General features: G+C 37.1%; 1 protein-coding gene across 2 annotated transcripts in view; it reads left to right on the top strand.

The window, feature by feature from the left end:
* Window positions 1-24484, top strand: part of NUP155 (nucleoporin 155) — a 58920-nt gene extending 34436 nt beyond the window's left edge. For both annotated transcript variants that reach the window (XM_079918747.1, XM_079918748.1), the window contains 15 exons: window positions 3036-3133; window positions 5555-5685; window positions 8225-8416; window positions 9078-9216; window positions 9894-10029; window positions 11509-11662; window positions 11869-11973; window positions 12636-12790; window positions 16473-16602; window positions 17763-17876; window positions 18759-18879; window positions 19332-19442; window positions 21972-22108; window positions 23332-23438; window positions 24073-24484. In XM_079918747.1, the coding sequence (XP_079774873.1) occupies window positions 3036-3133; window positions 5555-5685; window positions 8225-8416; window positions 9078-9216; window positions 9894-10029; window positions 11509-11662; window positions 11869-11973; window positions 12636-12790; window positions 16473-16602; window positions 17763-17876; window positions 18759-18879; window positions 19332-19442; window positions 21972-22108; window positions 23332-23438; window positions 24073-24211 (1969 nt within the window). In that variant the 3' untranslated portion in view covers window positions 24212-24484. The remainder of the gene's footprint in view (window positions 1-3035; window positions 3134-5554; window positions 5686-8224; window positions 8417-9077; window positions 9217-9893; window positions 10030-11508; window positions 11663-11868; window positions 11974-12635; window positions 12791-16472; window positions 16603-17762; window positions 17877-18758; window positions 18880-19331; window positions 19443-21971; window positions 22109-23331; window positions 23439-24072) is intronic.
* The last annotated feature ends 235 nt before the right edge of the window (window positions 24485-24719 follow it).

The following is a 24719-nucleotide window of genomic DNA, read 5'->3' as shown; positions in this document are numbered from 1 at the left end:
TGGAGATAATGGTGCGCATCCTGCTCTTACTCCTGACTTCAATGGGAAAGTGTGTAGTGTTTCCCCACTAAAGAAGATGCCTAGATATAGTTTAACATGATAAGAAAGTATCCATCCATTTCTATTTTATTGAGTATTTTTATAAAGTGAGTATTGAAGTATGTCAAATGTATTGTCTACATCTTATAGAGATGATTGTATAATTTTTTTCCTTACCTTTATTAAGAGATTTCCTAATTTCAACCAACCCTCGCAACATTAGTCTCACCGAGTATGGGAATTTTTAAATAGCTTTTTTTTTTTTTTTTTTTGCGGTACGCGGGCCTCTCACTGTCGTGGCCTCTCCCGTTGCGGAGCACAGGCTCCGGATGCGCAGGCTCAGTGGCCATGGCTCACGGGCCCAGCTGCTCAGCGGCATGTGGGATCCTCCCAGGCCGGGACACGAACCCGTGTCCCCTGCATCAGCAGGCGGACCCCCAACCACTGCGCCACCAGGGAAGCCCCTAAATAGCTTTTTAAGATAAAACTTACATACCATAAAATTCACTTGTTTTAAATTGGTTCAGTGATTTAGTAAATATATAGAATTTCTTCAGTCATGACAACAATCCATTTTTAGACCACATCCGTCTTGTTCATTTGCAGTCACTCCCCATTTCTGCCCTTCAGCCCCAAACAATTACTAATGTATTCTGTCTCTGTAGATTTACATATTCTTGACATTTCATATAAATGGAATCATACAGTGTGTGGTCTTCAGAGTCTTAGTATCTTTGCTTTGCTTCTTTGGGTATGTTCCATGCACATACAGCCTGGGAGGTGAGCCCAGAAGTTGTGTTCGTCTTCCTCAGAATTAGGGGATCTCCTCCTCCAGCCTCTTCTTGCTCTGATTTCTCATATATTCCCTAGCTCCCAGAGGCCTCTTTTACTGGTCCTCTGGATAGAAAGTCAGTGTTTTCTCCCGGTTTTCACTGTCTTATCATACAGCTTTGCAGAAGTGGTGGTGCCTTTGGGGCAAAGCATCAAGAGAAATAACTGATTCCCTCCAAACTTTTTGAACCACACGGCCCCCTTTTCTCAGTTCTTCTGCTCCAGTGTTTCTCAACCTTGGCACTGTAGACATTGTAGACTAGATAACTCTTGGTGCTGGGGACTGTCTTGTGCATTGTAGGATGTTTAGGATTATCCTTGGCCTCTGCCTACTAGATACCAGTAGCTCTCCCCAGTTATGACTCGAAATGTCTCCAGACGTTGCTGAATGTTCCTTGGGAGTTTTACTCACCATACTGTTTTGAGACTCAGTTCACCTTTGGACAAAGCCTGAAGATAAAGGAATTGGGGGGAACCCAGTATACTCACCTCCATATGGATTATCATTCGAGTTTTGACTTCCTCTCATCAATCTGTGTGCTATTAGAGTCCTCAGGTGAATAGTTGCTTTTTGTATCGTGTCCAAATGAGAGAGACTGTAACAGGCTTACTCCATCTTGGCCAGCACCATCAGTTGAGTTTTTTATTTAGTATCATTATGTGAATCTGGTTTCAAACGTATTTAATGTGTTTTAATCCATTGCAGGTTGTTTTTCCAATGGAAAATTATCCCAACCTTTTGCCTCTTCAGACTGCTCTGAGTCCTTTTTGACAGTATTTGGTAGCATCTTTGCTTTCTAGCGTGACAGGACATTTCAGGCTCATTTGGTACAATTCTTGCCCTAGAACTGGATTTGGCCATTTCTCTAGGGAGCCCTAGTTTCTTTTGGTAGGAAAGGGTATTAGAGACTACAGCTAGAGGTATTAATTCCTACTGGTCGTGCTATACGTTGTTTTGTTTTTTATTTTTTTTAAAACAACAAAATTATGAGTTTGTATTGTTTTTCAGTTCAGCTTTAAGATTAAAGAGAATTTGCTCAGTTTCTTTTATAGTATAGTTGTATTGCTTTTACCCTAAAAATTTTGTTTTCTAACAACATTGACTTAATCACTTACGAACCTCATCCGACAGTGTACCTGTTATAGCTTCAGTAGTCATACTTTTTTTTTTTGCCATGCTCCATGGCTTGCAGGATCTTAGTTCCCCCATCAGGGATCGAACCCGTGCTCCCTGCATGGAGTCTTAACCACTTGACTGCCAGGGAAGTCCCTCTTTTTTATTTTAAATGGAAGTATAGTCCATTTACAGTATTATATTGGTTTCAGGTGTACAGCATTGTGATTCAATATTTTTACAGTTTATACTCCATTGGAAGTTATTACAAAATAATGGCTGTAATTCCCTGTGCTATACAGTACATCCTTTTTGCTTATCTATTTTTTACATAGTATTTTGTATCTCTTAATCTCCTACCTGTAATATGCCCCTTCCCTCTTCTCTCTCCCACTTAGTAACCACTAGTTTGTTTTCTATGCCTGTGAGTCTGTTTCTGTTTTGTATATACATTTTTTGTTTAAGTTCATCATTCTTTTCTTTGCATCCCTGAAGTTGCATTAAAACCTGAAATAATCAGATTCTTCACCAAATGAGCACCAAATGCTTTTATTAGCTCATTTCTCTCAGTGACCAGTATTTCCTGACAGCAGGTTCTTTGCTTTTCACTTTTGTCCTGATGTTTTCATATCTGTAAAATGGTATTCTTAATAATATGTACCTTATAGAGTTGTTGTATTATGTTAAATCATTGGTGGGGACAGAATGCAAGTGTTTGATAAATGGAAGCTATTATTATTAACCATTTACTCTCAGTGAAAATTTAAGCATCTGAGAGATTAAAATGCTCCAGGTGTAAATTGTTGTATTGATTTGTCAGTGATTATTTCACTAATCTACAGAGGAAAAGAATATTTACAACATATTCCAGTTCACTATATACAGAATAGGCAAATTTATAGAATCAGAAAGTAGATGAGCTGTTGCTTAGGGTAGGGTGGGGGAAATGAGAATTGTCTGCTAATGGAAAGTGAGTAAAAATGTTCTAAAATTAAGTTGTGGTGATAATTGCACAACCCTTTGAATATACTTTCTGGAATTTTTGTTTCAGTACTACTGCCAAAGTGCAGCAGAGGCTGATAGGATTCATGCGCCCTGAAAATGGAAATACCCAGCAAATGCAACAGGAGCTGCAGAGGAAGTTTCATGGTAAATTATTGCTTCTGAATAGTTAAATGTACATGACCCCAGTAAAGAGTTTTATTAGGTGAATAGAAAAGAGTGGACATCTCTTGATAAGATCGTTTATGGTAACAAATGTTTTTATTAAAGTAATATTAGTGTGATTTGAAAAGTAAGATGATATGGACATCATGTATTTCCACAACTTTCAGCTCATAAAAGATTTTCATTTCTGCCACCAGAAAACATGACACACACTTTTTTTTTTTAACTTTTTTTGGGGGCAGGGGGAGTGCTGCATCCCGTGGCCTGTGGGATCTTAGTTCCCCGACGAGGGATCGAACCCAGGCCCCCTGCAATGGAAGCGAGGAGTCCTAACCGCTGGACCACCAGGGAATTCCCCGATACACACCTTTTTTTAATGAATTTTTTTATTGTGCTAAAATATACATAACATAAAATTTACCGTTTTAACCATTTTTAAGTGTACAGTTCAGTGGCATTCAGTAAGTTAAGTTCACATGATTTCCTGTAGCATGGTGATTGCAAAAAGCACCACTATCCATCTCCAGAATGTTTTCATCTTTCTAGTCTGAAACTCTGTACCCATGAAACAATAACTCCCCATTTTCCCCTGCCCCCAACCCCTGACAGTCACCTTTTTTTTTTTCCTGTCTTTGAATTTTACTACCCTGTGTACCTCATGTAAGTGGAGTCATATAGTATTTGTTTTTTTGTGTGACTGCCTTATTTCACTTAGCATATAATGTCTTCAGAGTTCACATATGTAGTGGCATGTGTTGGAATTTCCTTCCTTTCTGAGACTGAATAGTACTCCATTGTGTGTATCAACCACATTTTGTTTATCCTTTCATTTCTTGGTGGACACTTAGGTTGCCTTCATCTTTGGGGTATTGTGAATAATCCTGCTATGAACATGGTGTACAAATAGAAATTTGAGTCCCTACTTTTAATTGTTTTATTATATATCCTGAAGTGTAATTGCTGGATTATGTGTAATTCTGTTTTTAATTTTTTGAGGAGCCACCATAACTTTTCCATAGCAACTATACCATTGTATTGGTACATTTCCACTGGTAGTACACAAAATATTCCAATTCCTCCACATTGTCACCAATAATTTTTCTCTTTCTTTTTTTTAAAAACCATTTCTATCCTAATGTGTGTGAAGTGGTATTTCTTGGAGTGTTAAAAATGTGAATCAAATGTTAGGTTGTGTTTTTTTATTTATTATAAAAAAGTAACAACTAAGGAAACAGCAAGGGAACTGAAAAGTTCTTATAACCAATAATTATTCCAGATGTGAATTGGCATAGTAATAAAATATTGTTTAAATTTTGCCTGCCATTCAGTTTTTTTTTTAAGTTCTTTTGCCTTCCATTGTTTGAGCCAATTATTCTGGCTGATAGAACTTTGCTAGTTAAGACTCAGCTATTTACTTTTGTTCCAACGTACTTTCTTTCCTCCCTGCTGGACCTAGTTTTCTGTTCACTACTTTGTAAATTCTTCTTTCAGTACTTCTTTTCAAGTAAACTTGACAAAATACAAGCATTGGTAAGGATTTATACAAAGGGGAGCATTCAAATTGCTGACAGTATGCACTGAAATAACCACTTTGGAGAGCAGTTTGATCATATATATTAAAAGCTAAAAATGCATATGCATTCAAAGCCAGCAGTTTCACTTCTAGGTATATATTCAGGAACAGTCTTTATCAGACATTTTCCCCACAATAAGTAATAATTTTTATATTATGACCCAGATGTTTAAAAGCATATACACACAACAGAATTTTAAGAAATAGCTATACCTATTTTATACCCTAATATTTTTTTTCCTTTTTCATTCTATTTCCTTTTTAAGGGGAAAAAAAAAAATCTGTCATGATTGACTGAATTGATTTCATGATTCACCAATGCATCTTAATTTGAAAAACAGTCGTAGCAAAACCTGACTGTGTTTTTGAGGAGACTTTTTAAGGATATTTATTGCGTTATTGTTGTAGTAGCAAAACATTGGAAACAACAGGAATGTCCTTCATGTGGAAAATGGACCTAATTGTGGTATACTTACATAATGGAACACTCAGCAATTAAAATAAATGTATTGATACTAGATTTTTACTTATCAGTATGGGTAGCCTTGAAAATATAACTGGGCAGAAAAAGCAATGGTGTAAATTGTCTAAAAACAGCAACATTTTTACTGTTTATGTATGCATACACACAGAAGCACTTATATATAGTGAGAGGATAAAACTGTGAATTCAACAACTCATGATCATGGTTGCCTATGAGGGGAGGAAGGAGAACAATGAGGATTTCAACCTTAACTATAGTTGTCGTTATTTGAGATAAAGTGTTGTTTTACTTAAAACAACTTAACCTGTCATTTTTCAAAACTTCATGAGTTGTGTTTTGTAATTAGAGGCTCAACTGAGTGAAAAGGTTTCACTTCAGGCAATCCAGCAGTTGGTTCGAAAATCATACCAGGCTCTGGCTTTATGGAAACTTCTTTGTGAACATCAGTTCACTGCCATTGTAGGAGAACTTCAGAAGGTAGGATATTTTTCCCCCTAAGGTCGTACTATTAATTCTGTGCCTAGTTTGTCTGCTTTTTTTTTGCGGTACGTGGGCCTGTCACTGTTGTGGTGGCTCCCGTTGCGGAGCACAGGCTCCGGACGCGCAGGCTCAGCAGCCATGGCTCACGGGCCCAGCCGTTCCGCGGCATGTGGGATCTTCCTGGACTGAGCACGAAGCCGTGTCCCCTGCATCAGCAGGCGGACTCTCAACTGCTGCGCCACCAGGGAATCCCAGTTTGTCTGCTTTTGAGTGAGCTGTAATCTTTCACTTAGTTTCAGAAGGAGATTATTTTGGGCAGCATTTAGGTTATGATCAAATTAATGTGTTATGAGAAAATTGCACTAAAGCATGATAACTTGAGGGGTTCATTATCAAAACCACAAGTTGTTACAGTATATGAGAACTTCGTTGTGATATGTGAATGAACTCTTACTTTACCAAAAATATTTTTCAAACAGTAGGTTGTAACCTTTATTTGGGCTACAGATCCCTTTGGGAATCTGATCAAAACTCTTTCTCACCACCTTCAAAGGATGCATACAGACACATACATAAAATTTTTGCATGTAATTTCAAGAAGTCCAGTGACCTAAATTAAAATTAAACATTCCTACTTTAAAGAAAAACGTTTGCCACTGTGGAAAATGAATGGTTCTTGCTGTCCTCATTGGAATCCTTTTTAAGGATAAAGGTAATTTGCATTTATCTAAATGTTAGGTCATTTAGGGGGAAGGTATTCCTACCTATTAATTTAATTGTGAGCATTTCTAAACGTACACAAAAGTACAGCAAGTACAACAAATAATCCCCCATACACAATTTATTTTCATTCAACATTTTCACAGTTTTACCAACTTTGCTTAATCTATCCCTTATTTTCTTTTTCTTTACTGAATTATTTTAAAGTAGATCCCTAACATCATGTCCTTTCATTCCTGTATATTTTAATGTGTATTCCTTTGGCCATTTTCTTGAATACCAATGTCATTATCACATTTAGCAATATTACCACTAATTCTTCTGGGTAACATCTAAAATAATGAAATTTCTGTGTCTTAAAAATATCTTTTTATAGATTGGTTCATTCTAATCAGAATCTAAACAGTTGGTTCACTCATTGAATTTGGTTGTTTTTTCTCTTAAATCTCTCAGTCTAGAGCAATTTTCTCTGTCTCTCTCTCTCTCTCTCTCTTTTTGGTGGGGGCGTGTTGCTATTGCCTTGTAGGCATCAGGTCATCAATCTTGTAGAATCCCAACATTCTGAGGTTGTCTTTACCTTCCTTGTAGTGAACTTGTTCATCTATTTCTTGAATTTTCTATGAAATGGAAGTCAAGTCTACAGAGGCTTGATAAGTTCAGTTTTTTTGTTGTTGTTTGTTTTTTATTTATTTTATTTGTTTTATTTTTGGCTGCATTGGGTCTTCGTTGCTGCGCACGGGCTCTCTGCAGTTGCAGCAAGTGGGAGCTACTCTTTGTCGCGGTGTGCGGGCTTCTCACTGCAGTGGCTTCTCTTATTGCGGAGCACAGGCTTTAGGTGCATGGGCTTCAGTAGTTGTGGCACACGGGCTCAGTAGTTGTGGCTCATGGGCTCTAGATCACAGGCTCAGCAGTTGTGGCGCACGGGCTTAGTTGCTCTGCATCATGTGGGATCTTCCCAGATCAGGGCTCGAACCCATGCCCCCTGCATTGGCAGGTGAATTCTTAACCACGGTGCCACCAGGGAATCCCCAGGTCCATTTATTTGATAAAGAATAGCACGTATTTTTTTTCCTCTTTTAAAAACTCAAGTGAATATGTTTAATTATGAAAGCTATTTCCTTTTCCATGCCAGGTAGAATAATGATTTTTAGTTTTATTGGCTGGTAAGAATAATGTAGGTCAGTTTTTAGCCTAGGTATCTTTTTTGTGATCCACCTTCAAAGCTTTCCTTCCCTATATGCTCAAGGAATGCAAATTAAATATTAATCCCAGAAATTTGAACATAGATTGTCTATTTGCTGAAATTTAGAAAAAAGAAATAGCAGTCAGATCACTAAACAGAATGTTACTATAGTATAAATCACCTCAATACTTTAGAACTCCATTTTAGCAAGCAGATTTGTTTAAATAAGATCAAACTCCAATGTTAGAAGTCCTTGAATAATAGAATTCAAATGTTATTTTGGAAAAATAAATGTAAGCCCAAGATTATTTAATGTAGCTAATTGATTGTTTTTTCCTGGTTATAACTAAAGTCAGGAGGCCTGTCTCGAATTTTGACTCCACTTGGGTTTTGCTTTCCTCATTTGTAAAGTGAGAGATTTGGAATAGGCATACTGTAGGTTCTTTTACAATTCTCAATGATTCTATGAAAATCTGTAAAATTTTATTATTTTTTATAGTTTAATATATTTTATCTTTTGAATTATAGAGTCTATTAATGTTTTGATATTTTAAATTATTAAATTTCATTCTGTGTGAAAATACAATATTCCTATATTTTTGATCAGAAGAGGATTTTCTTTTATACTCCTAGGAATTTCAAGAACAGTTGAAAATCACCACCTTTAAAGATCTGGTAATCAGGGACAAGGAACTGACCGGGGCATTAATTGCTTCTCTAATCAACTGCTACATCAGAGATAATGCTGCTGTTGATGGCATTAGTTTACACTTACAGGACATCTGCCCACTGCTGTATAGCACTGACGATGCAGTTTGTTCTAAGGTATGATGCTTTGTTACCCGTTTCAGTGTTTCTTAGAGGAGGTTTCATGGTATGATGAAAGCACACTAGAATTGTAATCAGGAACTGTTGTCTTTTGTTTGACATACGACCTTGGGTAGGTCTTTTAACCTTCCATGGTGTCAGGATCCTCATCTGTGTAAGAAAGACATTGGAATATATTATTTCTTAAAATCCGTATATAACTTTTTCATAAAGAATCTTTGATAGTATTTTCTAGACGGTATTTAAAAAATGGTTAACTATGCCTTTCCTTAAAATTTAAGAAAAAATCACTAAAACTCTGTAATAAATTAGAGCTAATTGGGCAATTTTTATTGATCCTTTCCTACAGGTGAAAAAAATTTTAAAAATCAGTGTTGCTCGGACTGCCTGCTGACCAATAATGTATTGACTAGGCAAGAGATTTACCAGTCAAAAGCTGTCTTGCTTACATATTTGTGAGAGGAATTAAGAATAGCTAGGATTTTTTGGTCAAAAACTTTTCTGTTTAAAATTAAGAAGAAGTAAGTTTGTAGAGTTGTTTTTATCTTTGATGATAATCACCCGGATGTAAATTTAAACATAGACTAAACAAAACTTGTATTGACAGCATCATCCATGTGCTTGTATCTTTTTAAGTTCTTGTCATCTCTACTTCTAGGCAAATGAGCTTCTCCAGCGTTCCCGACAAGTTCAAAATAAGATTGAAAAGGAAAGAATGTTAAGGGAATCATTAAAGGAGTATCAAAAAATCAGCAATCAAGTGGACCTGTCCAGTGTTTGTGCTCAGTATAGACAAGGCGAGAAACAAAATGTTCTTCATACCTTCTGCTTAACTCGGAGGGATATCTTCCTTCAGCTTTCAGTAGCCCAAGTGATATGACATAGGGAATTCATTTCTTATGTCTTAGTATTTGATGACTGCACCAGCTTCTACAAAAGCTATAACGCTCTTTTTATGTCTTGAAATGTGTAACTTTTTAACATTGGGGTTTCAGTCCTATTCCAGTTAAACTACTACCTGTGTTAGATTGCTTTCTGGGTTACACTTATCTTTCAGATGCTTTAGATTCTTTTGACTAATTTTAAAAATACTACCTGTCTGCTCACTTTAAAATTACTTTAAATCTAATCTAACATAACATAGTAACTGTTAGTACAGGTACTACTTTGAATCCTAAGATTTTTTTTCCATCAAGGAACTGCAACGCTCCTTTTTACTATTTTAAATATGAAATTTTTTTGCAATGAAGAAAATACATTTAACAGCTGCCTTTAAGGCATGTTGGAACCTAGTTCTTCGGTAGACTCATCAGAAATATTTTACATGATGTTGTCACCTGGGTGACTGATATACGGTAGAAACCTCATAGTAGTAAACATAATAACCTTGATCAGTATTTTTATAAGCCATCTAAGGAAAATGTATCCACTTAAAAATATGCCTTAACTCTTTGTCCTTTGTCTTTCCTATTAGTGCGTTTTTATGAGGGTGTAGTGGAGCTCTCTCTTACTGCTGCAGAGAAAAAAGATCCTCAGGGTCTTGGACTTCATTTCTATAAACATGGAGAACCAGAAGAAGACATCGTGGGACTTCAGGCTTTCCAAGAAAGGTGAGTTTTATCACCTTAACAGATGCAACTTTATGGATATAGACTTTTCTTTGTGTAAAGTTTGATTGATGGTATTAGGAAAATAATATTTCAAGTACAACTCATAAAATTGAATTACGCTTTCACCTAAAAATGTCTTGTTTTATCAAAGGTGTGAATCAGTATTCTAATTATTAGCCTAGGGATAAAATTATAGCCTGGTGGGAATTCTTAAGGACCTAAATGTTTTTGAACTTGGCTCTTTGGTTTTCCTGAGATTGTATTAATGTCAATTTGAAATGCAATTACGATTTTGGAAACAAAACTGCTGCCTCACCTGCCCCACTGCCAATGTCTGGTTCTGGATGAAGATTAGTATTTTAAAGGATGATTTTTAAATGTTCACAGATTATTAGAGACTGTTTAAAAAAATAAGTATGTCCAGGGCTTCCCTGGTGGCGCAGTGGTTAAGAATCCACCTGCCAATGCAGGGGATACGAGTTTGAGCCCTCGTCCAGGAAGATCCCACATGCCGCAGAGCAACTAAGCCCGTGTGCCACAACTACTGAGCCTACGCTCTAGAGCCTGCGTGCCACGACTACTGAAGCCTGTGCGCCTAGAGCCCGTGCTCCGCAACAAGAGAAGCCACCACCATGAGAAGCCCACACACCACAACGAAGAGTAGCCCCTGCTCGCTGCAACCAACGAAAGCCAGTGCACAGCAACAAAGACCCAATGCAGCCAAAAATAAATAAATAAATTTATTTTAAAAAAAAAAAGAACAGTAAAATAAGCAATATTTAAAAAAAGAAAAAGTATGTCCATAAAGGAAATACATAACCAAAGATGTGTTTCATTTTTATGACTTTACCCTTTTAAACAAGTGCTTCTCAAACCTATTGAAAGAGCATATGATTTGTATTGTTTTTATTTTTTTTTTGCGGTACGCGGGCCTCTCACTGTGGCCTCTCCCGTTGCGGAACACAGGCTCTGGACGTGCAGGCTCAGCGGCCATGGCTCACGGGCCTAGCCGCTCCGCAGCATGTGGGATCTTCCCGGACCGGGGCACGAACCCGTGTCCCCTGCATCGGCAGGCGGACTCGCAACCACTGAGCCACCAGGGAAGCCCTGTTTTTATTTTTATTTATTTATTTTTAATTTTACTGGAGTATAGTTGCTTTACAGTGTTGTGTTACTTTCTACTGTACAGCAAAGTGCATCAGCTATACGTATACATATATCCCCTCTTTTTTGGCTTTCCTTCCCATTTAGGTCACTACAGAGCGTTGAGTAGAGTTCACTGTGCTTGCTACACAGCAGGTTCTCAACTATGGATGCTATGTATAAAATAGATAACTAATGATCTGTATTATTTTTAATACCAAATTGTGTGTGTGTGTGTATTTCCTCCAAAATTCTCTTTAGTTTATATTTCAATTACATAAGATAAACCAATTGATAACTAAATCATGGAATTGCTCCTTTTTCATTCTTTTTCAGATTAAACAGTTACAAGTGTATTACAGATACACTTCAAGAACTGGTAAATCAAAGTAAGGCTGCTCCTCAGTCTCCCAGCGTGCCCAAAAAACCCGGACCTCCAGTGTTGTCGTCTGATCCCAATATGCTGAGTAATGAAGAAGCAGGCCATCATGTAAGGGACATAGCATATTTTCGTTCTGCAAATACACTGTGTTTAGATGTTCTGTGTGGTGGTGGTGGCATAACCATCTTGGAAAGGGTAGTAACTCTTAGAACTTACCATTTAAGGATTCTTGATTTCTTACCAGAAGCTTATGAGGCTAAGGAGTCATGTCGAGCCTTTAACTGTGCTAATTTTTGCTGTTTTCTTTATTTTAGTTTGAACAAATGCTTAAATTGTCTCAAAGATCCAAAGATGAACTCTTTAGTATTGCCCTTTATAATTGGCTAATACAAGCTGACCTTGCAGATAAACTGCTACAGGTAAAAAATATTTTTATACCATTGTTGTTAATTTATATTTTTAAGTAGCATAACTCAGTGGGTTAAGCACATATAGTCATAAGGGAATTCAGTTTTTCACCCTGTACCAACCGTTAGGTGTTAGTGAAAAGCCAAGTAATGTAATACCTTTTCCTAGTGAGCAAGGTCGTCTGTTGGTCTAGTTTTCTTGTTATTTAGAAGCTGATTGGGATTGTTTACATTGTGGGGTGAAAATCAATGGATTATGAGTTAGGAGACCTGAACTTTGTCTTAGCTCTGCCATTAAGCCACTTCACAAATAAATGTCCTTTCACTACCCTAAGTCATAGTGTTCCTCTTTGCAATTTGATAATTGCAAAGATGCTTTTGAGCTCAGAATCTAGGAATCAATAGCTGTGTTCTCAAAGTTTATTAAAAGATTTGTAATTGGATTATAATAAATTGTTCTTATCAACCTAATGCAACTATCATAGCAATTCTTTGATTAACTGTGGTAAAACAATCATTTATAATGAGAAAAATTGCCCTCTCTTATCTGTTACTAGATTATAATATTGCTTATGTATTCATAAAACAAGGCACACCTATAAAATGATATATTTGCTATCTGAAGAGCAAGTGGGTAGTCAGAAAATGTTTCTGATTAACTTTACAATTTCCAGATTGCTTCTCCATTTCTGGAGCCACATCTAGTCCGAATGGCCAAAGTTGATCAAAACAAAGTTCGTTACATGGATTTACTCTGGAGGTATTATGAGAAGAACAGAAGTTTTAGCAATGCTGCTCGTGTCCTATCCAAATTGGCTGACATGCATAGGTATGGCCTAATATTCTCACTGTGACAAATAATTGATAACTGGGCTATATCTAGTTACATCCAGATTTCAAATATTAAATAAAACCTTATTCAGGTTATACATATATAAAATTTTTATGCTTTTACTTGGATTTATCTAAAGTTTATAGTTTTCTCTCTTTGTTTGTTTTTAATAATGTGTAGCAGGTACCAAATACCTCCTACTAAATAAACTCTCTATTCAAACTGTCTTGTAAATCCTTTTCTTTAAAGTATGTCTTTAGATTCTTTCCTATTAACAGCAATTAATTACTATTCTTTTTCTTTTTTAATATTTATTTATTTTTATTTGGTTGCGCTGGGTCTTAGTTGAGGCAGGCGGGCTGCTTAGTTGCGGCATGTGGGCTCCTTAGTTGCGGCTCACTGGCTCCTTAGTTGTGGCATGAGAACTTTTAGTTCTGGCATGCGTGTGAGATCTAGTTCCCTGACCAGGGATTGAAACCAGGCCCTCTGCCTTGGGACCGTGGAGTCTTAACCACTGCGTCACCAGGGAAGTCCCTTAATTACTATTTTTAACTAAAGGACAATAAATACTTCTCAAAGTCTTTATAATTTTAAACGTTTAACAAATTCCAGGCTAATTTCCTCTACTCTCTTTAAATTACTGAATAGGTCTTAGAGCATATATATTGAGGATTGTTAAGAATCCTGTTAAAGAGTGCATTGAAATTTCTAATTAGGTTGTCGTATCAAAAGACAACTTAAAATTTTGGACAGATCATTAATTTGACCCTCTTTTCATTTGGAATTTTCTTTGCCACAATAGTGCAGTGCTATTTCCAAAATCTGGAGATTGGTTAAGTTAGGACAAGGAGGTGTTTGAGACAAGGTTGTTATTAAACCAAGTTAATCAGAATGGTTACTTAAATCACCCAGATATGGCTAATAGCAAGTGTGAGAGTTTGTGTATCTGTTTGTGTGTGTGCTCATGCAGTTGTAATTATTGCATGTGTGGGCCCAAGGCATTTTTGGTCTTCTTGCTATCTTTGGTCTTAATAGTCATTTGGTTTTTTTCTTTTTTTTTTTTTGTTTCTTTTTTAATTTTTGGCTGTGTTGGGTCTTTGTTGCTGCACACAGGCTTTCTCTAGTTGCGGCGAGCGGGGGCTACTCTTTGTTGTGGTGTGTGGGCTTCTCATTGCAGTGGCTTCTCTTGTTGTGGAGCACGGGCTCTAGGCGCGTGGGCTTCAGTAGTTGTGGCACACAGGCTCAGTAGTTGTGGCTCGCGGGCTCTAGAGTGCAGGCTCAGTAGTTGTGGTGCTCAGGCTTAGTTGCTCCACGGCATGTGGGATCTTCCTGGACCAGGGCTCGAACCCATTTCCCCTGCATTGGCAGGTGGATTCTTAACCACTGTGCCACCACAGAAGCCCCCTAGAGTGGCTCTTAATTGCCCTTTCATTAATATTTACTGACCTTGTTCCTTGTTATAACAGTTACTATACTCTTGTTATAAAATATTCAGAAATCCTCTGACTTTTAAGAACAGTGCCCATTGTCCATTTCTACTTCACACACACATAACCTAATTTCCTCCTCATGTGAGAGACCTATACGTCTTACCAGCTCTCAGCTTACCGTCTCTTTCCACAATAAAATCTTTTTCCGACTATTATGTTACTCTTTCTCACTACACTTTTTTTTTAAATTTATTATTTATTTATTTATTTTTGGCTGCGTTCGGTCTTTGTTGCTGTGCGTGGGCTTTCTCTAGTTGCGGCAAGCAGGAGGATACTCTTCGTTGCGGTGCCTGGGCTTCTCATTTCAGTGGCTTCTCTTGTTGTGGAGCACGGGCTCTAGGCACACAGGTTTCAGTAGTGGCTCACGGGTTCTAGAGCACAGGCTCAGTAGTTGTGGTGCACGGGCTTAGTTGCTCCGCGGCATGTGGGATCTTCCTGGACCAGGGCTTGAATCCGTGTCCCCTGCATTGGCAGGTGGATTCTTAACCACTGCGCCACCAGGGAAGCCCTCATGACACTCTTTGTACATATGTAGGCTGCACCAAGTAAGTTGGCGGCTATAGTGTTCTACTTTTTTTTTTTTTTTTTTTTTTTTTTTTGTGGTACGCGGGCCTCTCACTGTTGTGGCCTCTCCCGTGGCGGAGCACAACCTCTGGATGCGCAGGCTCAGCGGCCATGGCTCACGGGCCGAGCCGCTCCACGGCATGTGGGATCTTCCCGGACCAGGGCACGAACCCGTGTCGCCTGCATCGGCAGGCGGACTCTCAACCACTGCGCCACCAGGGAAGGCCCGAGTGTTCTACTTTAACTAATTTGGAAATATGACCCATGTTGAAAATGTTTGTTTCAAGTGGGTTTTTTTTTAAGAGATGAGAGGGGAGGTAAAGGAAAGCCTCTTAGAAGCAAAGTTCCTAAAGGTACAGAGTCCTTTATATTTGATCTTAAGAGATGGTCAGTGCTAATTACCTGTCATCCACACACGTACTTTGCAAGATAGGAGAAAGGAGTTAATATTTTCTTTCTTTTGGTTTCTTTTTGGAAGGGGAAAACTTATAGGAGCCATAGCTATGTAGAAGGACAGTTTTTTAAGTAAGACCTTCTCTGAAAGTAAAAGAAAGCCAGTTTTTTCCTGATTCAGATTGGCATTAATGGGGATATCAAAAGTTTCATTTAATACTTGTTGATCTGAGGGGTTGCCAACAACTAAATGAGTTAGTATGTTTGTTTTTAATGCCAAGTTGCTTTATAATGTCAAAGACCCAGGTCTGATGGACTTAGGGGATTAGAAAGGACTGAAGATGGTAATCATGGATGTGGATACATGCTTAGGGCATTCTGACACCTGTCAGTCAATCAGCCAGCAAATAGATTTTGAGTACCAGTGATAATTCAAGGCATTGAGGAAGGGAGTAGTGAACAAGATCGACACCATCCCTGCTCCTAAGGTGCTCTCATTCTAGTGGGCAAAGACCATAGACAGACAAGTTCAGATTCTATAAATACAGTAAAAACAGGATTTTACAGTAGAAAGTGCCTTGGGGAATGGGGAGCTGCTTTAGTTAAGATTGGTCAGAGAAGGCCTCAGACAAATTGTCATTAAAATTGATTCTCAAATGACAGGAAGAGGCAGCTATTAAAGAAATGGAGGAAGTGGTTTAAGCACAGAAGCGATGGTCTCTGAAGAGGCACTGCATCAGATTTAAGTTTATCATGTTTAGGGTACAAAAAAGAAAGCCAGTAGGGTTGGAAATGGTGAACAAGGGAGGAATGAGAGGAGGTTGGAGGAGTAGGTAAAGGAGATTGGAGGGTCTTAAGAAAGCATGTGACGTGATCTGATTTTTGTTTTTAAGAGGTCACTCTAGTTGCTGTGTGGAAAATGAAATGTAGTATTTGCCATATTAAGGTAGAGAAGTGAAGAATATGAGGAATAATAAGTTTAATTTAATTTTAGAATAATCCAAGTTTTAATATACTGAAGTTTTAAAATAGGAAGTTACTTTTTGGATGTAAACATAAGTATTTATGTGTTGACTTAAGTTGTGGATCTCTTTTATTAGAAATCCTCTAATTTTTCAAGTTTCAAATGGCCTTTTATGTTAATTTGGCATAAATAGTACATCATAGCTGATATATATGTATATTGGATCCTTAAGAATTCACATGAATAAAAATAAGGATTTTCCCCCCAGCACAGAAATTTCACTTCAGCAGCGACTAGAGTACATTGCTCGTGCCATTCTTAGTGCCAAAAGTTCCACTGCCATTTCATCAATAGCTGCAGATGGTGAATTCCTTCATGAATTAGAAGAAAAAATGGAAGTAAGTGCTAACGACACTTAAGTCTTACCCACATTGATTAGTAGCCACGTGTTAGTCCACTTCCTCTCTTCCCCTAGTAGATAATAGGTCTGTGGCAGTCAGTATTAATTTTAATCTCTTATGCCTTCTTTTTTTCTTTTCATATTTATATATAAATCTTTTAAAAGATTTTAATGATACAGCATTTGGGTCCTAGGACATTGCTGTAATCTAAAAGTTTTCTCTATGGCATTTCTAAAGATTTATTCTAACTATTCTAACACCAAGCAGATTATGTCACATTCACCATTTATTCTGGAGGCTAATAAGTAGATGTGTAGAGTGGGCTAAACTGCCTTTACTAAGAGACACAAAAATGTATAATGGTCCACATACAAAAGCTTATTTCTCATTCACAAAATCCAGAGTTGGTGTTCCTGATTGGCATGTTGCTTTCTTCCACTTGGTGACGTCAGTTCCCAAGTTCTATTTTCTGGCTCTACCATTCCAATGGCCTTACCTTTTTCTTTGATCAAAGGGAGGAAGGGGGAAAAGAGCATGTAAGAAGCACATTCACTCTTAAAAAACCTCAACCCTGAAGTGGCATACTGTACTTCTGTTGACATTCCTTTGAAGAGAACATAGTCTTACAGCCATACTCCTAGCAGAGGAGGCCGGGAAGTAGAGGCTGGCCATTTTGTCTGGCTATAATCATGGGCAAAACAGGTGTTGGTGAGTAGCAAAGGCTCTCTGTCACAGCACAGTCCCTGTGTAATCTTCTATTGTAATGAAGGGTTGCTAGTCTGTTATGATAAAAGTCTTTATACATTTTTTTAAATTTGGGTAGAATTGACATATAACAGTTGCTAAGGTATACAACATAATGATTAAATTTTTCTATATATTGCAAAATGATCACCACAGTAAGTCTAGTTAGCATCTGTCACCATAAATGATTACAAAAAAATTTATTTTCTTGTGATGAGGACTCTTTAAGACCTACTCTTCTAGCAACTTTCAAAATATGCAACACAGTATGATTAACTGTAGTCACTATGCTGTTATTTATATATTATTTTTATTTTAACAAACTTAAAGTCAGATACTAGGAGTCATTCCTTCAAGTACCTGGTGATTTATCATGAAGAACTTAAGATTTGATTTTTTTCTACCCAAACTAGGTTGCTAGGATCCAACTTCAGATACAAGAGACACTACAAAGGCAATATTCCCATCATTCTTCTGTACAGGATGCAATTTCTCAGCTGGACTCTGAGCTAATGGACATAACTAAGGTAATAAAAAAGCAACTGAAATTCCTATAGTAGTCACCTATTATCTTGTTTCTTTTGCATTTTATTTTGTGTTTAAGATAAGCCGTCTTTGGAAGCATATCACTGAGCTGACACATCACCACTGTGGTATCTCACTCTTAGAAAAAGCTATGTTTCTCTTTCCAGGCCAATTTCTATCAAGAATCTATCAGCCTCACATGGGGCTTTGTTAAAACTCCTGCCACCTATTTTATGGCCTTGTTTCTTATCTTGAAAAAGTAGTTTATCTTTGCTTAACTCTCCAAGCCTCTCCCACTCTGTACCCTTCTGAACAGTTTCTTTTTCAATTATTCATGGACATTTCTCTAAGTACCCTGAAGCACCGTTAGATTTGTCAGTATTTCCGTGATTTTTCAAACCTTAGTTTAGACAACACTAATTCTAAAAGAAATGTCATTGCAGTATCTTGCTCTCAGCCAAGAAAAAAGAAGGCACACATATTTAAATCTGTTTAAATGTGTTTTCCGTGCATTTACCTTTTTTTTTTTTTTTTTTTTTTTTTGCGGTACACGGTACACAGGCCTCTCACTGTTGTGGAGCGCAGGCTCAGCAGCCATGGCTCACGGGCCCAGCCGCTCCGTGGCATGTGAGATCTTCCCGGACCGGGGCACAAACCCGTGTGCCCTGCATCGGCAGGTGGACTCTCAACCACTGTGCCACCAGGGAAGCCCGCATTTACCATTCTTAATCTGGCATTACGACCACCTACATGTCATCACATCTTTGTATCATATTTTTGGAACTTTAGATAAAATCTTTGGTTACTTTTAACTTTGAGGGAGTTCTTCACTGTTAATTTCTGAATACTAATCTCTGGTTGGATGTTGGCATTTTCTCCTACAGCTTTATGGGGAATTTGCTGACCCATTTAAACTGGCAGAATGTAAACTTGCAATAATTCATTGTGCCGGTTATTCAGACCCTATACTGGTGCAGACACTTTGGCAAGATATCATAGAGAAAGGTAAGTGTTCATTTATAGATGTATTAGCTGTACGTTATTTAGTGACTTAGTAGAAGAATGAATGCAAGCTGTTAACGGTCATATATTTAGGGCTCATGAGAATTGTATATACCTAAACAGAGGGAAGTAGAGGGTACTTGATATGGTGGAGAGCGATCCTGTAGAGAATGATCCCAGTAAATATTTGAGAGGACCCTCAGAAAAGATGTGTCATTTTTGTGGTTTATACTGCTTAATAAGGGATTCTGAGACACTTAGCTCGGATTCTCATAACTAGTGCCCTGGTAAGTGGAAAGTATATCAGACAGTAACAGAAACACAGAATCTGCTCATTATATTAACGTGCATAGAAGTTCTAGTATTTTGTACCTTGAAACAGAATAAAATAGTCAATTTAAAATTTTCACAATAAAAACAGCTTGGGTTTCTAATGACATGTCTCTTTCCTACAGAACTGAATGAAAGCGTGACATTGAGCTCCCCAGACAGGATGCATGCTCTTAGTCTCAAGATTGTGCTCCTTGGCAAGATGTATGCCGGCACACCTCGTTTCTTTCCTCTAGGTAAGCCATAACCTTAGCTACGGTTGTGGGGCTTTTATCTTTTTGTTTTGATGGTTTTCTTCATTGACATAGAAAAATAATGGTTTGTAGGGCAAAATCATTTTGTTGTTGCTATTTATTAGCTCTGCGGTTTCATTCTACCTCTCCAGAAAGAAACACCTCCAAAGAATAGCAGAATTTGTTGATGAATAGTTGGGTATGAAACTCTCTTTGCTTGACCTTCCAAGTTGATATATCTATCTTGGGATAGTCTGACTAACAGACCGTAGTGGTTATGTTACTGGTAACCCTATACACGCTTGAAGAGAAGGGGAAAATAGCTGGTGTTTTTGTGCATGGATGATCTGTGATTGATTCAACTGCCCCCTGTTATATTGAGGGCATATTTTTCTTTAAAATAGCAGGTAGTTTTGTTAAAAATGTAATTTTTGTGAACTCCTTTCTTAACCAGATATACTGACTATTTGTTATGTAGGAGACTCTGTTATAAGCCATTTGCCAACCTATAATGTCTTCCTCGGTTGTAAACCAATAGACTCAACATAAATATATTCATACAGTAGAATGTTAAATAAGCACTTTGTGTTTTTGAAAAATGTTGAGAAACATGAAAACGCTTATAACATAACATCAAATTGTTTTTTTGTTTTTTGTTTTTTTTTTTTGCGGTACGCGGGCCTCTCACTGTTGTGGCCTCTCCCGTTGCGGAGCACAGGCTCCAGACGCGCTGGCTCAGTGGCCATGGCTCACGGGCCTAGTCGCTCCGTGGCATGTGGGCTCTTCCCGGACCGGGGCACGAACCCGTGTCCCCTGCATCGGCAGGCGGACTCTCAACCACTGCGCCACCAGGGAAACCCTCAAATTGTTTTTAAAATAGGAAGATCCAGACTTGTTTATAGACCTTCTCTGATTTAGGGTTTATTCCCTGGACATGGTAAGAAATAAAACTATTATAATCATACCCTTATTTCTTGTAAGTACAGTATTAAAAACTGCCATGCCAAAACAACAAAAAACTGCCATGCCATTTCATTGATCAGGAAAATAAAGAGAAAATAAAGAGCAAATGTATATATATGTCTTATGAGTATGTGAAACCTGACAATTTTAATAGCAAAAAGGCCACATTGTACACAATCCCTTTTGAGGGTATTTCTGCTTTGACTTAAGATTTTTAATTGTTGAACCCAATAAAATTCAGGGTAGAAGAGGCCTTCCTTTTTCTATCACTCTCTCAATGGCAAACAGGTTCCAGGGGGCTTCAAACTAGAACAAATTGAGTCTTTAGAATTTTTATTACCTTTCCAGAATCTCTGTATGGTAATTTGTAGGGGAGATGCAGGTTCAGTGGCACTATTTTCAGTGACTCCTCTTGCCCATGGTTACTCACATTGGTCAGTCTCAGATTTTAGGTACTATAAATAAGAATTTGATTGTTACTGTTAAGATCTTATTTATGGGACTTCCCTGGTGGCACAGTGGTTAAGAATCCGCCTGCCAATGCACGGGACATGGGTTCGATCCCTGGTCCAGGAAGATGCCACATGCCGCGGAGCAACTAAGCCCGTGTGCCACAACTACTGAGCCTGTGCACTAGAGCCCGCGAGCCACAACAAGAGAAGCCACTGCTATGAGAAGCCCGCGCACCACAACGAAGAGTAGTAGCCCCCGCTGGACGCAACTAGAGAAAGCCCACGCACAGCAACGAAGACCCAACGCAACAATCAATCAATCAATCAATTTAAAACAAAAAATCTTATTTATGATGTAACAGGTAGTAAAAAGTGAGACTGGGACCACAGTTACAATCATCAAAATAAATAACTTATGAATCTTATGAATATTACATTTAATATTTCTAAAATCTAGATGCAGTAGTGCTTCTTTTCTGAAAAGCTGTTAAATTGAAGGTACAGTATTTCAAGATATTAAATATTATCAGTGGGTCCTCTCCAATAGTGGAATTGTGAATGCTCTCTATTTTCTTCTTGTTCTTTTGCTGTTTTCCAAATTCACTATAAGTTTTTTCTCTAATAGCTTTAAAGTGTGTAATTGAATGGTTTTAGCATATTTACAGAGTTGTGCAACCATCATCACAATTAAATTTAGACCATTTTCATCACCCCAAAAAAGAAATTATATCCACCTTCAGCCCTAAGCAACCACTGTTTTACTTTCTATCTCTATAGGTTTGCCTATATTTCGGTATATGCCTTATTTTTTATTAAAAGAAATTGTTAAATTGTTTTTTTAAAGATTTTCCTGTAGAAACTGTTCAGTTATGAGTAAGGCCTACTTTTTAGTATCAAGAGTTAACAATTCTACAACAACAAAAAAATGGTAATTATATGAGGTGAAGGACATGTTAACTAACCTTATTGTGGAAAACATTTTGCAATATGTATGTGTATCAAATTATCACATTTATACCTTAAACTTAGACAGCGTTACATGTCAATTATATCTCAGTAACGCTGGGCGCAAAAAAAGAGTTAACAATCCCAACTTCTGGTCCTTTTCTCTCCCCAGATTTTATTGTGCAGTTCTTAGAGCAGCAAGTTTGTACTTTGAACTGGGATGTGGGTTTTGTGATACAGACAATGAATGAAATTGGAGTGCCATTACCTAGACTACTGGAAGTATATGATCACTTGTTCAAGTCACGGGTAAGGAAAATATTAAATAAAATAAAATAATTTATTTAGTTAAATCAATTAACTTTCTAGATACAGGAGCGGAGTATTTTGCTTGTGTGTTTGTAAGTATCTCATCTAATACAGTTGTATCAGAAATTTGCTTCATTGGTTAAGCAAATTATGCTTCAGACTTTTTTAAAACCAGTAATGAGAGTTGCTTTGCTATATATCGTGATAAAAATCAAATATTTTTTAATATTAATAAACATAATTATATATGCTTTACTTTTAGTGGAACAGGCTAAATACATGAAGAATTATTATTTACTTCAAAGAAACAAAATATCAGTGTGTTTATTCACTGTAACCTCATCTAAAATATCAGTGCTTAAAGATCTTTCCACAAGAAAAGAAAATTTAACTATGTATGGTGACGGGTGGTAACTAGACTTACTATGGTGATCATTTTGCAGTGAATGCAAACGGTGAATCACTGTATTGTACACCTGAAACCAATATAATGTTATATGTCAATTATGCCTCAATTTTTTAAAAATGATCTTTCTCACCATATTTAACCTTATTGGACTGTATATTTTGTAATTTTTATCCTAAGGTCAAAAACCAAACAAAACCTGTTGAACTGGATTGCGTTTAATACTAGTCATGATTATAGTACCATCGTCAAAACATTCATACAGTGCTTTACAAGGCACTTGTATATCTCATTAAAACTCATAATGAGCCCATGATGGAAATGAGCAAGTAGTAGTATCCCCGTCTTCTACTACATCTGACAAGGGCAAAGAGGTTAAATAACCTGCTCAAGTCACATGGCTAGTAGTGATGAAACTAGAACTAGAATTAAGATTCTCTGACTCCTGATTTAGTCTCTTATTCACACTATCGGATTAAGTCTGCATAAGTTCAAAGTAAAAATGGTGTCACAGCCAATAGGAAGAGATGGATTTTCTTCTCTTACTTCAGGTTCCTAAGCAGGAAATTTGTATGCTCTACACAGTGGATCGATACATCAAATATTCTTCCTAAATAACATCACAATGAAGTTTTCAGTGCTATTCATTATTAACCATAATCAGATATATAATTTAGTAACCACATAATATTAAATGCTTATTTTAATATCAGTAAATTTTGCTTTGGACATTGATGACTATTTTAACTAACATAAATGATTAAAAAATCAGTTGACACAATTTGCCTTACAACTCATGATGTATTTTTCTTTATAGGATCCATTCTGGAACAGAATGAAGAAGCCACTGCACCTTTTGGATTGTATACATGTACTATTGACAAGATATGTTGAAAATCCTAGCCAAGTTTTAAATTGTGAGAGGTAAGTATGAATTAGATATACTTTATTATATACCAAAGGCTTTTAAATGCACCTAATAAATACCTGGGTAACAAATTTGGAGACAGTGGGGCACGATATGGAAACTAAAAGAAGTATGCGAGATTTAAGCTCTTGTGCATGTTTGCAATAACTATTTGAATGATATCAGTCAGTATTTATGAAAGGTTAGAGTTTTTTCCATTTTTCAACCCTTGTCCTGAAGTCTTTCTAAAGGTGACAGGATAAAATTAATGAATTACTCCTAAACACCTTTCACTTTGAATTAGTGGCCTAGGAAGTTCAATTATGTATTTGTGATATTAATGGCCATTTCAAGATATATTTGTTTGAAAAGGCCAAATGAATATAAATAATATTAATTTAAGGAGTCATCCCTTACTGCCTCCTTCTCATTATAATAATCTTCAAAAGGGAAATGGTGGTGATGTGGCAATCCACCTACCCCCTGAGTTTCCTTCTCTATTTTCATTTATTTGCCATTTACTTAATTACATGATCCTTGCTCTCATGTGGGACTATAATAAGTAAGGTTAGCAGAAGTTGAAGGGAAGTCCTGTAGGAGGAAATGCTTCTAAATATGTAGATGGTTGATCAGGTGTCTTTTTCATTACAGGAGAAGATTCACAAATCTCTGCCTGGATGCCGTTTGTGGTTATCTGGTTGAGCTCCAGTCTATGAGCTCCTCAGTAACAGTACAGACCATCACTGGGAATTTTAAATCTCTTCAGGCTAAACTAGAACGGCTTCATTAATTATTGTAATGTATTTTCATCCATGCGTTTTGATCTGTAAAATAAAAGCTCAGCTGGGTCCAGATTTCAGGTGCTATAAGTCTAAGAATTTAAGAATAATTTTAGTAGAAACATGTTTTTAATAAGTGGCTGGTATCAGCAGACAGTACATTTGCAGGTGAATTCTTTTTTACTACATAATACTGTTTTGTTTTTTAATAATCAGGTTAAACAAATGAAATAAGATTATGATTTTAACACAAAGATAAAAAAATAAAAAACTCTTATTTTGAATTTATAGTATTCATTTTCAAGTTAGTTCAAGTGTCAAAACTTAAATAGGCTAGCTGAGCAGGTCCAGTCCCATAATACTAGATTCTACAACAGTTCCTAAATAGACAAATAAACACTGTCTCTTTCTAAAAGTTATTTAGGTTTTGGGTTTAACCTTGGAAAGAAATTTCTTCCAACTACTGATTTGGTCAGTTACAGTCCTTGTAATACACACCTGGTTGTTTTCTGAGCAAGT

The sequence above is a fragment of the Stenella coeruleoalba genome, assembly GCF_951394435.1.
Source record: "Stenella coeruleoalba genome assembly, chromosome: 3".
NCBI lineage: Eukaryota > Metazoa > Chordata > Mammalia > Artiodactyla > Delphinidae > Stenella > Stenella coeruleoalba.
Note: the sequence above shows the minus strand (reverse complement) of the source record. Positions and strands in the feature narration are given on the sequence as shown.